This window comes from Phodopus roborovskii, unplaced genomic scaffold (genome assembly GCF_943737965.1).
Source record: "Phodopus roborovskii unplaced genomic scaffold, PHOROB, whole genome shotgun sequence".
Lineage (NCBI taxonomy): Eukaryota > Metazoa > Chordata > Mammalia > Rodentia > Cricetidae > Phodopus > Phodopus roborovskii.
Genome location: NW_026126418.1, coordinates 41,932,062 through 41,946,072, shown reverse-complemented (window position 1 = coordinate 41,946,072; position 14,011 = coordinate 41,932,062). Strand labels below are relative to the sequence as shown.

The 14,011-nt window shown below is 38.5% G+C and overlaps 1 protein-coding gene across 1 annotated transcript in view; it reads right to left on the bottom strand.

The window, feature by feature from the left end:
• Positions 1–5,057: 5,057 nt before the first annotated feature.
• Positions 5,058–14,011, bottom strand: part of Dpp4 (dipeptidyl peptidase 4) — a 78,276-nt gene continuing 69,322 nt past the window's right edge. Inside the window, exons 24-26 of the mRNA XM_051184577.1 lie at positions 7,919–7,991; positions 7,578–7,651; positions 5,058–6,070 (exon numbers count right to left, since the gene is read on the bottom strand). Coding sequence (XP_051040534.1) covers positions 5,969–6,070; positions 7,578–7,651; positions 7,919–7,991 — 249 coding nt within the window. The 3' untranslated portion in view covers positions 5,058–5,968. The remainder of the gene's footprint in view (positions 6,071–7,577; positions 7,652–7,918; positions 7,992–14,011) is intronic.

Sequence of the window (14,011 nt, the reverse complement as noted above, 5' to 3'; positions counted from 1 at the left end):
AATGTTGTTCTTGTGTGAATTTTAATGCTATCTCAATCTTAATATTTTGAAATCACATAAATATAAGAAAATGTAGTATTATATATTTACTCCTAATTTCAGATTCCTGGTCAAAATTACTGAATATCTTGAATGTAATTTATTGCAATGTTTAAGTAATGTGTAAATGTGACTAGGATATTGTGTTTTTCAAAACTAAGAAATGTTATGTGGAAATAAATATTTATCCTAACTAATTTTCATGCTCATTTTAAAGTGTGTGCAATGTGTCCTGTCTTTATTTTTCCTTCATATTAACCAATAAATCGGGTATTTTAATGGTCTAAGCATTTTTAATTAAAACATCACCACTGTTAAAAAAAACAAACAAAAACATGTGTGACATAAACACTTTAAGAGGACTCAAACAGAACAGAAGATAATGACAAGTTTGTAAGGGTTCACATGCTTTTACCCCCATAGAACATGCACAAGTAACATTACCTCTATGGCCAGTAAAAAACTAATTAGTAGGATCCACACTATTAGAACTCATGAATGCCTTCCTCTAACCTGTGTGGGGAAAGTTTTCCCTAAATGTGCCCTTTCTGTTTGCTGTAGAGGTCAAATGGAATCACTTTTTTTTTTCTTTTTGTGGCCATCTAGTAGATTGTTGGGAAGAGTGTATTCAGAACTGCACCTGCTAGGTAATATATCTCTTGACTAGTAGGCTTACTTGCAACTGCCGCTATTTAACAGCATCCGTGTTTTTCCTAAATATCTTGTTGGGATGATTCAGACCCCTACCTACAGACATCTAGTTTGACCATTTGTTCAAGATGCTGTCTTTTCTCCAGTGTGTATTTCCATAGGTGTATAAATTTATGTCTGGGTTTTCAACTTGATTCCAGTGATCAACGTGTTAGTTTTTATGCCAATACTCTGCTGTATGTATTACTATAGCTCTGTAATACTACTTGAAATTGGGAAGGGCAAGACCTCCAGCAGTCAATTTATTTTTCAGGGATGTTTTAGCTATGGGGGTAATTCAGATGCATAATTTGATAGTGACACTCCAATGATGACTTCCAGATCTTTTAGGATTCTCTTAAGTCTTAGAAGTAGAGTTATTCTGCTTCCTTTATGCACTGACTTCTGTGTTTCTGTTTAGCTAGAGCCCATTTTACCCTGAGTTGCCTTTCTATCATTGACAGACAGATTCCTAACTTTTCAGGATGCCATCTGGGTGGTAAACATCTGTAATATCAGCACTCAGGAGGCTGAGCTAAGAGGACTGCCAGGATTTTGAGGTCAGCCTAGGCTATTGTGGACTTATGATCAGCATGGCCTAAATACAGAAAGGTGTAGTCTTAAAAAAAAAAAAAAAGTGGCAACCTCCTGAAAGTTTTACAAAAGTCATATAGTCTCCAAGTATTTTGAGAGAATTGTTGTGGTTAGTAATCAGAGATGACCTTCTGATTACTCCTCTTCAGTCCTAATGACCTCATTTCTTCTTGCTATGAACTGAGCTTATATCTAGGTCCACTTCCTTTTGTGTGTGGAGTCCTAGGCTTCTGCCAGGCAACCTCATTCCTCCATTTGTTTATAAGCCCCTTGATGGAAACAATGGTGTCTTAACCTTCCCTGTTAACTCTGTAGGGTCTAATTCTGTGCTCTGATATTTACCCAAACAGAAAATGTTGTTTCAATAAAGTGTTCAGAAAATGCTGTTGTTCAGTTAAGAATGATAAAGGGTACATTACAATAGAAAACACTAGCTTTGCATAGTGGACACTACATAGATCTGGCGCATGAGAACATGGAGGTGTAAGTTCAGAATCTATGCAATGTAGGCAGCCACCAAAGTAGGAAAAACAGCAAAATACTATGGCTAGGAAAGAGAACTGGAAAGGACGATGATAAGCATTGCATATATGTAAATCTCAGCCATGCAACAGTTCTGGGGTAGGAAGTTTTATACCATTTTAGAACTCAAGTAGAGTTGAATTAAAAAAGTCTGCTAATGTTCCTTAAATACTATGTTTGTCACAATCGCTGATTATCTTGCCCTATGTCTGATCAGCTGAACGACACTAAAAATCAAGCTGGAGATGAGAAAGGATTTTGTTCCTCCCTAATAGGGTATTCACATTGGTTCTTAGAACCAGAATTAGATTGAGTACAAAAAAATTTCTCCTCAATATACTATACTTTCTTCATCACTCATTTCTCCATGATAACAATTGAACTGTAACTAACCAGTGAATTCCATTTTGTTGCTCACAATTCACAAAGTAATTTAGACAGGTCCATCCCTTCATGTGCCTTCAAGGACCCTCATCTTCATGTCTCTTGCATTTGAGGATTCAAACAATCCTTGATCAGAATGTTTCTAAACAACTATGTCTGCATCAACATGTATTTGCTTTTCCTCTTATACACAGCATTTGCATTGTCCTGGATATTACAAGAATCTAGAGATTATTTGAAGTATAGGAGAAGACAAGCTTCTATTTCTATAGTTTATGCCATTTCACAGGCGATATTTGAAGATTAATGGTTTTGGGTACCTATATCCACAGGAGAATCTAGAACCAATTCCCTGTAGATAGAGAATGAAGATAAGGATTTTGGTTGTTGAATGGTCACAATGTTGAATGCTGACTAATCCTACTATCATGACAGATGCATCTTGAGAAATTTCACAAGCTTGGAGAATTGCTTCAGAAAGGCTATGTAGAATAAGGACTTCTATTTAATTTGTTGACATTTGTAGTCTATAACAGTGGTTTTCTACCTAGGGTCATAACCCCCTTGAGGGTTGCATTACTGTTTCACAGGAGTCACCTAATACCATAAGAAAACACAGATATTTATATTATGATTTATTGGTAGTAGCAAAATTACAATTATGAAGTAGCAACAAAAATAATTTTATGGTTGGAGGTCACCACAACATGAGGAACTGTATTAAAGGTGCAGCATTAGGAAACTTGAGAACCACTGCTCTATAAGCAAGCATTGACATACCTTTTTCAATAGCAGTAAAAAATAAAAAATCTCATTAATTCAAATTCTGGGGCTTAAATGTTAATAATGTCAGAAAAATACAACATGCAGAGAGATGATCAAATACTGCTGAGCTCCACAGTGGTCTTGTTAATTCGACATTCTGAAATTTCTTGTGGGGTAGTCAATGATGTTATGGATTATAACCCCCATTTGTGTTTCATTCCCAGCCATCTGCATCCCCAAAAACATCCTGAATATATGCTTCAGGTCACTCAGGACGTATGTGAAAATACTGCTGAAATAACTGTCATAAAGTTGGCACAACAAAATTATCTTATTTTAGGAAAAAAAAAACATGCCTGTGTTTTGGTATGTTTTTTCACTTAGAATTTATTGAATCTTAAATATTGTACAAATCTAGTAGTCTTATAAGTCAGTATTCTCACTCCAGCTTAGAGCAAATGTAGTAAGTGCCAAGAAGTGGGACTGCTAATATTCTGATCAAGAAACACAATGCTCAGAGCCATGCAAACTGCAGTGATCCTGGGTCATGAACCGTTTCTCGATCCTGTTAGCACATGTGCCCCTGGATGCTGGGGCACTCTGAGTGTGAGGGAAGGCTGGTGATTCGTGTGCTTCCAAAGGCTGCATATGCCCATAAGAGACATGTCTATACACCTTGGTGACATTGCTAGTTCTTAATGTGTTTCAAACTTACCCTTAAATTAGGTTTACCCATAATTTATTTGTTTCATTACATAACTTACAACTCTTATTGAACAATAAAATTTGTCCTATAAGGGTCAAAGGAAACCTGAATGTATTCACATTATCACCATTTGAAACCCTCATTGCCTGAAAAATGTGTGCTGTGATATTTTTATCACTTCAGGCTCCAGAAACAACATTGTTTAGAAATGAAAGGAACAAAAAAATTCATGACTTGGGTATCATCTAACCATTATACAATCATGAGAAATAATACACAACCTGGATTGTTATATAATGTGGTTTAGATTAATGAAGCCACAAAGGATAGTTTCTGTTTAATTTGCTCTTATGTCTTCATGCTGTCAGGAACATGTGCTACCTCTGCTCCTTGATCTAGGACCTTGCAGACTGGTCCTGCTACACATGTGTCTGACCTACATTCAAAACAAGGATAATGGCCAGAAGCCTACAGGGCTAAGTGTCAGTGATGCTTCCATTGGAAGAGTGGGTCTTGAGAGTTAATAAAAGTAAAACATATCAGTGATGTGCCCTGGAAATAGCATCAAAGCTGATTTCACAACCTCTGTACATTGTTCTCATGAATCTCTAATCTCAATGTAATTGATGGATAGTTTCCGTTTCTGCCAGGTTTGGAGTTTATGCTGCAGCTCACCTGTCTGCATTTAAATGTGTGAGGTCCATTTTTAAAATGCAGCTATGTTACAAATACTGGAAACAAACAAACAAATAACCCCACCATATTTTGTAAGTTATTCAAACAATGCTAAGTCAAATTCAGTATCTGAAATCTATTCTTAAAAAAAGAGAGAGAGAGAGAGAGAGAGAGACCCTAGACAAAACAAAACACAAAATCCTAAAAGGACATGTCTATTGAACCATCAGAACTACAAGAATGACTTTGCTGACAGTGTTCATTCTAATGCTGTGAGCCTCACATGCTTCCCTGGATTCAATTATGTCTTTCATAGTATACAAATGACCACATTATTATTAATGACTTTCTTGAAAGCTACATGTTAAATATGAGAATTGAAATATCATGGGTATTAGATAAACTCTTATGAATTATTTAACTTTAAACAGTTTTATGTATCTAAGTTGTTTTTTTTTTTAAGCTGAACTCTTTCCATGTTTACAAGACAGTCTTGGATTTCTAACAAGTTAAACAAGAACCTTTGAACAAATGTGTCCATATGTCAATGTCGTTTAAGTTTGATTCAAGATGGAACCCATTACCTCTGAAAAATGGAGGCGTATTGACTAAATGACCAGGCAAACTTCCAGTGTAGACAATAGAAATAATAACACACAGCATTCTCGTTCATTTTCCATTAAAAAAACCAATGAAGTTAAAATATTTTAATTAGCATGCTCAAAGAAATGAAGTAAGAAAAACTGATGCAAGTATTCCTTCATGTTAGAATTTGAGACACAAATATTTTCAACTTTTAACAGGGCAAGTCGATGTGTTCCAAGCTGCCTCTTTTCACCAGGAAACATCGGTGATTTTTCAAAGCACATTTACAATGCTTTGCCATCACCCTTGCTGTGTTTTTGTAGCACCTATAGCCATAACTGGCACCTGGGGGCCTTACATTTCTGGCAGTTTCCCTTGCATTTCTTTGGAGTCTATTCAACTGCTGTGGTTTTACTGAGAATTCGGTGCTTTGCATATGTGATTTCCTGAGACTGTTTGAGTAGTCTTTCTCAGAAAACTGTGCCAGTCTGGCAGTGAACAGCACTTCTTGAGGCGAGCTGACAGTAGCCTGGTTGGGTTGGTATGCTTGGACCTGCATCTATAGCCATACTCTATAAATCTCTCCCTGGCCCCCCTTCTCTTATTGCTGTCCTAATGACATCATCACCCACATCTTGTCATCCCCTTAAATAAGGGAACACGGTTTGGAATAGTCTAGTAAGAAAAAAAAAAAAAAAGAAAGAAAAGAAAAGAAATTCTCAGGAAATATATACAGAGCTCTTGTAAAAAATAATTTATATTTGTTGTTTCAGCAGCTGATGTGGAAATAATTTTAAACAATAAACAAAACAGAGTGAAAAATCCAAATTGCTGAAGGTAATAATCTGTTCTGAAGCAGACGTCCTTACTGAGGACTGCAGGTATGAAACTGGAAAGTAGCCTGAAATTTCTTGATGCGAACATTATTAAGATTGTCATCTTGACATCGCAGTTTTGAGATAATGAGAACAAATGTGTTTTTAAATAAGCTGTAGAGGCTTTGCTGTGCTACTGTAAGGAGAGGCACTGTTGGAGGAAATGGCTCATGTGGGTATAGATATGCTGGTGAGCCATGCTGCTAGCAATCCCATGGTCTTCATCCGTATACCACTGCAGAGAGAAAGAGGTCAGAATTTTGAAGCCAACTGTATTGTAAAAGGGGAAATTCAAATGAGCTCTTGCATGGTGTTAAATAGGAATAGTTAATAACCTGAAGTGTGGTCAAAGAGCGTATCTAGTTCTTCCCTACAGATTTTCAAGACATGTTCAGCCTTGAAGAAGTCTCTGGTCCTCTTTTTCAGGTACTGACAAAATCCACTGGGCATTTAGAGTTACTGCACAGGACTTTAAACATAGTTATATTCTAATTAAAATACCCAAGTCAACTTTCAAGTGTGACTCAAAAGTCACTTAAAACCACACCGTAAATGGGAAGGTTTATACCAGCAGGGATGCTATTTTAATGGGTGCTAGCAAATACCAATTTCTCTATACTTGAGGATGCATTAAAATAAATAGTTTCTAAAGCAATTTTTCCAATATAAACATCTGAATGGCTAGAAAAGTCAATTTGAATATTAAAGACATATATATATATATTCAAATGTATTATTTACCAAAAGTTAAATTTTATACTGCTAATTAAAATTCTGTGTGTGTGACATTTATGTAGAAGGATTCTCCAACCTAAGTCAAACACTTTCAAACTCATACTTTACTAAATGACGGGGAAGGCACTGCCAGCCTAGGACACATTACTGAGACACAAGTTAGTTGTAAAATCATGCCTCAAATATTATCTGATTTTGTTTGAAATCGTGGATAAAACAAACCACAACCTCTACTGAAAATCTGGCCCAAAAGATATGGGAGGTTTTTTTCAGTACACCAAAGAAAGCCTACTCCTAAACAGTGGGCATGAATGGAAATGAGCACACAGCAAATTATGTGTTAGAAGAGAGGGGGCAGGGTTTTCTAGCCAAAACAGATAACAAAACTGTATTTTAAACAATAGTATTATTAATAAAAGACATGTGTGTATGTATATATTTTTTTCTTTTTGATCTGAAAAGTTATAGAAGACTAAATATTCCCAAACATTCTCAGTAGGCAAAACCAACCTCAGTCACTTCTGAATTTATGAAAAAGCCTAATTGCTTGTTGCCTGAAGTTGTTCAACAAAAGAGAGTGTAGCAATTGCAAGAAATGAAGCATGCTGATTATTAATATCCCACTATTGTTAGGATGGCTAGTAATCATAACAGAATGGATTTCACATTTCAGCTATTATCATGCTGGTTTCACTTTAGAATTACTCTGCCACACATTCACAGAATAAGTGATTACTTTCAAATCAAAACAGGGAGAGACTGAACCATCACATGAATAGAAGAATGGTGTTTTGACACTCCAAGATATGTAATACTATGTTTCTCAACTTCAAACTGTCTAATATTTACTCTGTGTATGACTCAAGGATATCACATCTCCAACTTCCCACTGTACTGATAAAGCCCTCTTCAGTCCCATCTTCTGAGACATCCTTAGGAAAAAGTAGCCCCCAAGAGGAAACTAGACACTAGATACTTTGACCCCCCAGAACAAAGTTTTATTATACCATTGCTTGGAAATCCACGCCAGCATCCACCAGGGCTTTGGAGATCTGAGCTGACTGCTGAAAGTGAACATTATCTGTAGGAAAGAAAGGGAACAAAAGGCCATAAACAAGTAGCTAATAGCCTCTGGAGTGCTCAGATCCCAAAGGGGAAAGCACAAGAAGAAAGTAAGTGAAGTTCTAGGACTCAGCATCCCATTTAGCCCAAGACAAGTGAGTTGTGGAAAGCAACACTGTTTTATTGAAGTAAATGTAACAGTCTTGCCCCTCATGCTTTTGTTTTGTCAGTAGTGAAATTGCAAACCTGTCTGTGATACTAAAAAGTCTAATTAACTGAAACTCACCATCTGCTGTTCCATGAATAAGGAGGTACTGAACTTGTTTAAAATTTTCAGCTCTGCTCATGACTGTTGAATTCTGAAATTGGGAAAAAGAATGTCATTATTCAAAAAAGGATCTGCCATAACTGATTTTTCACTTCAGTTTACAAAATAAAATGTTTTCAGCTGGGGCCCCCTTTGATACAAAATATAGCAAACCGATATTCAAGCAAATGCTGTCTCCATGCATAGCAGAATGCACAGCATGCCCTGTGCCTTGGAGACAGGACTGGAAAGGAAGAATGCCACATCTTCCCTGCACATGTAAGAAGAGGGCACCTGTCTCCAAGGCTGTATGTAAACCCCCTTGAGTCCCAGAACACAGACTGACTGTGTCCTATACATTAGCAGAGGGCAGAGTTTCATATTAGCAATGTATGTTCCATGGGTTTCTGCTGCAGTTCAGCCAAAAACTGTATTGCCATAGCAACCATGTATCACATGGTGCCATACATGCTACATTTCAAAGAGCCTGTACATAGAATTTGCAACTAAACATACTCTGCAATATGTCATGTGAACTTTGGTCCACATTGCTAGGTTCTAAATGGAAAGCAAACATTACCTCTCTGGAAGCAGATGTTTAAAACCTAAGTCAGTGTAACATATGGAAGGAGCAGGGGTGAAAAAGATCAAGGCTGGCCTCATTTTTAATATTAGAGAGAAATGGCACCGTTAAGGGTTATTCCCAATCCAGCTAGGGTGATGGGATGAAGGGTTAAAAGGTCTACTTTGTGGTCCAAATCATGTAGTTCATGTAGGGGCTTCCACAATAAGAGTCAGAGGTCTTGGATGAAAAAAAAAAAAAAAAAAAAAAAAAAAACCTTAAAAGCATAGGTCAGACTTTTAATACCAACACTCTGGAGGCAGAGGCAAATTTATTGTTTTTAGTTCAAGGCCAGCCTGGACTACAAAATGAGTTCCAGGTCAGCAGGGCTACACGGTGAGGCCCTGCCTCACAACAACAAAATAAATAAATAAATAAATAAATAAATAAATAAATAAATCCCCAAACATTAATAAATGCATAGGTCAGATGATTTTAAATTTAGAACTAGTTGCAATGTTGAGATGAAGGAAAAAATCCAGCTAAAGATTGGGAAGAGGGAGCCTGCTCTGCTTGTCTGGAGAGGGTTGGATAGGAAACAGGCAATGACATCTCCACAGACTCAAAAGCAGCCAACTAGTTTCAGTGATATCTCTCTCTACAAAACTAGTGTACACTTCATACTTTTGTTGGGAGACCTAGTGGCCTGGCCAGAAAGGTACTGGGGCTACAGTTACATGCTAAAGTCTACTTTTTAGTTTAAGTACTATTGAGCTTTGCAACTGGAGACATACATGCTGCACTCCTGATTCTGAAAAATGGGAATAAGGACAGTTCTACTTAGGAGTCAGGAGACATGGTAGAAGCATTGTTTAAAGTAAATTGTTGATGCTGACTGAAAATTATGTGACACAGTATTTCTGGAAAGTGACACACTGTCTACAAAATTCAGTGCAGTTACCCAAAATGTATTCATGGACTAAAACTCCTCAAATCATCCTGGACTGGGTATCTCAAAGTAAATGTCTCATCCTGTCTATGAAGACTAGTTCCTACTCATCCTGATCATATTAAATTTCTAACCCAAATTGAGAATGTATTCATAAACTTACCAAATAAACATTGTAACTCATTACAAGTTGTTCTTTAATTTTAGAGAAACTTTCATCTGATAGGATGTCCTACATATATCTATTTATTTCGAATCCATTCATCCAGCATGCTTGCAAGCATGCCTCTGTCCATCACAACACTGTCACTTTTATTTGTACATCCATCCATTTGTCTAGTCAAACATTTATTTGTATTCAACTAAATAATAAGGTCCATTATAAAAATGGCATGCTTATATTGTTTTCCTTAACATATAATAATATAGCTAAAGATTTATCAACTAAATAAGTAAAAGAAATTGTTCAGCACTGGCCTTGTCTAATATAATTGAGCTTATGTTTGCAGAGTTAAGTGGGAATGGAGTAAACAGAATAAAATATTCTCATTTTGTAATCTATTAAGTTGCTTTGCCCACTTCCAACTGCTATACCATGTCAGTGGTTATCCTAGCTACCATGCCTTGAGCACTTCTTCTGTGCCTGTCACTGTTCTATCTTGAAGGAGCCATGAAAGTGAGCCCAAGTCTCACACCTGTGCTTTGTAAGAAGAGACATCTTCACAAAGTAAGTAACTTGTACCACGATCCACCCCTAGGAAGTGTCAAAACTGGACCAAGTTTGGGGAAAACTCCTTTACTTTGTTTCTCTGTCATGTCTTCTAAAATTGCAAAGGCTTTATTATCACCTAAGACAGCACAAAACTTTGAGCAATCCTCTGTCCTGCAAGAGGAGACGATCAAATCACATGGTCCTAAAAGGCACAGTTATGCATCTGACATAACTGGAGATGGGAAGGTGGGGTTAGAAAACATGACTCATTCTACAATGCAGGGCCACGGCCCCTTAAGGGACCTTCTAAGTGATCTCATCTGCCAGTCATCAGCTCAGCCTGTGCTGAGTTCCTGCCACCTTGTTTCTGCACAAGCTCAATTCCACCTTTTGCTCACAGCTGATAATTAACTTCAACCCCCAGACCTGACCCAGATATACAACTGTGCCGCCTCGCCTCACCTCCAGCAGCTCCGTGGGCCAGCCTTGCTTGGCAGCATGAACAGCAAAAGCTGCTCCAACCACCTCTCAGTGCCATGAGATGGAGAAATGTCATTGAAACATAGAGTAATAGTTAGGAGGCATATAAATACACAGGACAGTTAGCAAGGAATGTGATAACTACTGGAGTTTGGACCAAAACAGTTTCTGGCTGCCTTTTTTTTTTTTTAAATGGAGTGAATACAGGCTGAAAGAAGACAATTTTTATAAACAAGTAAAACCCTGAGCCTAAGATAAATGTTGTGATGTACACACTGTAGCTGTGATGAACTAGACATGGTGAGAAATGCAACATACTGAGAAAAAGACGAAAACTGTGATAAAAGTGTCATGATGCAAATTGTTTTACATTAACAATATTACACTACAAAGAAAGAAAGACAAATACTTTAATGCAGCAAGAGAAAAATAAAACAAAAGCTTCCCCTGCAGTTGCGAGATCAGTGTGCCATATCTGTGCACGTTTCCCTGCTTACTGGGAGAACCCTCCAAAGGGACCTTCCGATGAGAGAGACAGACAACTGCTAGAAGCACAGCCCCTTTGGGGCTTTCGGTGCAGAAAACAGAGCTCCACCCGCAAATGCAATGATGTCACTTTGCCTCTGGAACCTCTTGTGAGTGGTCCCTACTGGCCTGTGTGACCTGGTTTCTCTGTTAAGACTCTTGCTGGCTGTATGGCACACTTGAAGCTGTGGAGGAAATGTGCAAGCCAGTGTAGGAAATGCATGCATTCCTGCAATGTATGATTAATGGCCAGAAAGATATTAATTATGCTCTTTAACCCACCCAAATTGGATGATCCCCCATTGCCTATCCATGGAAACAGAAATTCAAAAAAGGAAATGGATGACTAAGTTACAAACCGAATAGTCTATCACCAACGACTAAAAAGGAAGCTCAGAGTGATAAATGGGCAAGGATGCAATGGTGGTGCAGTTGGCATTCTCCTAAGGCTAGAAACTTCCGGAGAGCCCTGCTGCCAGGAACAGTCTGGCAGAGAGAAGTGGAAAGGATTGGTCCAGTGGCAGTACCGATTCCACAGCATCTCTGTGAGGAGCTTTCCCTTCAAGCCCCAAGGAGAACCATCTGTAGCTGCTTGTTGGATCATGCTGGTTCCTCAGCTACCTTCCAACAAATAAATCTTTGTATTTTTGAAATAAAGGAAAGAGCTGATAAGAGTAGCGAAATGCTGTGAGAAACAGGAGGTGTAACAATTTTTGAGTTACCCCTCTTGCCATCTACAAACCAGAGGACAATTTGTTCCCTAAAGATAAGGATTGAGGCAGCTGCCATGATTTCAAAGCTTACTTCGCAGCAGATACTATACTATTATAGGGGTCTCCTATAATAACTTCGGTGACTCTGTGGGGGGGGCATATCTGGTTACTCCCATTATTCAGAATAGAAAATTGAGGTCCAGAGAGGGAACATGACCTCCCCAAGCTCAAACTTCTACAAGTAAAGGAAGCAGACTTTCAATGCATGTCATTTGGACTCCAATGCCCAAGTCCCTCTCCAGTATAGTCCACAGTCACTGGACATCACAGCCATGCTACTCACTACCATCAACAGGTCCTACAATGGATCAAGCAGTCACATGGTCTAAAGATAACAACTTAGCAACTCAGTAAGCTATTGCCTTGATCTTATTAGTTTACTCTATGGATTCTTGTCCCATATGAATAATATTAAAGGGCACCATTTGGGAGGATCATCATTAATACCAAGCAGAGGGCACAGAAAACATTTTAGAAGAACTAAATCCAACCCACTAAATAAGATGTTTTACTTGTGTACATCTATCAAACAACTGCACCCATGCGTTGCCAAGGAAAGAGCTCCCATCAATCCAAGACAGGGGGCTCTACCTCAGGCCTCACAAGCAACACTGGCTGCTTGAAAGATCACACAGCAGTCAACATTTTATCAGCACTCCACAAACAAGTTAAGGTTTGGCTTAAATCTGAAGGTCTCTCTCCCTTTGGCATATTCTGGGATAATAGAACAAATGTCAAATCAGTACAAGATGGCATATTTACAAAATTGCACCCTGTTTTGCATAACCTAACGATGCAGCAGTTCTTAAGGATTGAACGTTTCAAATCTGCTAGCAGAAGACTGCCAAATCTATGACTGTTTCCTACACTTGCCAAAAGCCTATCAAATTCTGAGCAAAATGCAAAATAAATCTCCTCTACAAGTTAAATCAGCCCTTCTGTGTGTTCCAGGCTGCCCTCTCCTCTTGGCAGCAAGGCTCAGGACTGGGGTCCCACTCCTCCTGCCCACTGGTCTTCTACTTCTCTGTTTATTCACAAGACAATCCCTTCCCTAGTCTACATCCTGTCATATTTATTGGTCACATGTGGTCTGTTCTTCCCAAAGCTACCCTGCAGTTCACTGGGTCTGACTCAGAGGTCCCAGGAAGCCTTTCTCCCTGTCACTGTCTATAGCCTTGTTGCCCGCTCTCTCTCACTGTAATCTGTTGAGATCCTCTCTGACCACCCTCATGTCTTCTCACTTCCTTCTTTCCTGGCTCAGATGGTGTCTCTTCCTTTTTGAGCCTTCAACATCTACACGTTGCTTAATATTTTAGAGCCTCAGTCTCCCTGTCAATAAAGTGGTGGTAATCAGAATAATTACCTTGCTTCAGAGTGTTTCATGGAGACTTGAAGCTGATAGCACATGTAAAGATCTTAGGATAGAGTCTAGCTATACTAACACAACAAATGGCTAACAAGTGATGCTGGGCAGGAGGTTAGAATCCTACATTTCTGGTTCCTCCTCTTCCTCTTCCTTCAGGCTTCTGACATAGATTCCCAAGGCTCCATTGCTACAATGTATAAGTCTTCCATCTTTTTCATACATATTAGATTCTGTATGCTGTTCAGCTTCATGGTTTGCTACCTCTCAAAAGACTTATCTTCCCTGTGTTTTTACTTGTTTGTTATCTACAAGGAATAAACTTTTGAACAAATCAAATGCCAGACACTTTGAGTGGATGAATGAAGGTCTCTTATGTGTTAATTAATGCCTTGCAATTCTGACTGCAGATGGGCTCTGAGAAATTGTTCACCCATTGGCCAGGCTCCCACTCCTTGAGGTGTGGCTACGCTGCTGCATGCTTATGCCTACTGATGGTAGAGTTGCCTCCTTGGTTGTCTGATTCCTTTGCTTACATTGATTGCTGTTTCTGTCTGCTATGCAGGGAGACTGAAAAGAGAAGATCTGTCCACAGATTAGTTCTCCTCTCTGGGACCAGATCTTTTGGGGTTCCTTCTTGAAGTCCTTGGGGCCTTTAAAAGAGTTCCTGCCCTGTCACTTGGTCATAGACATGTGGTAATCTTCAGT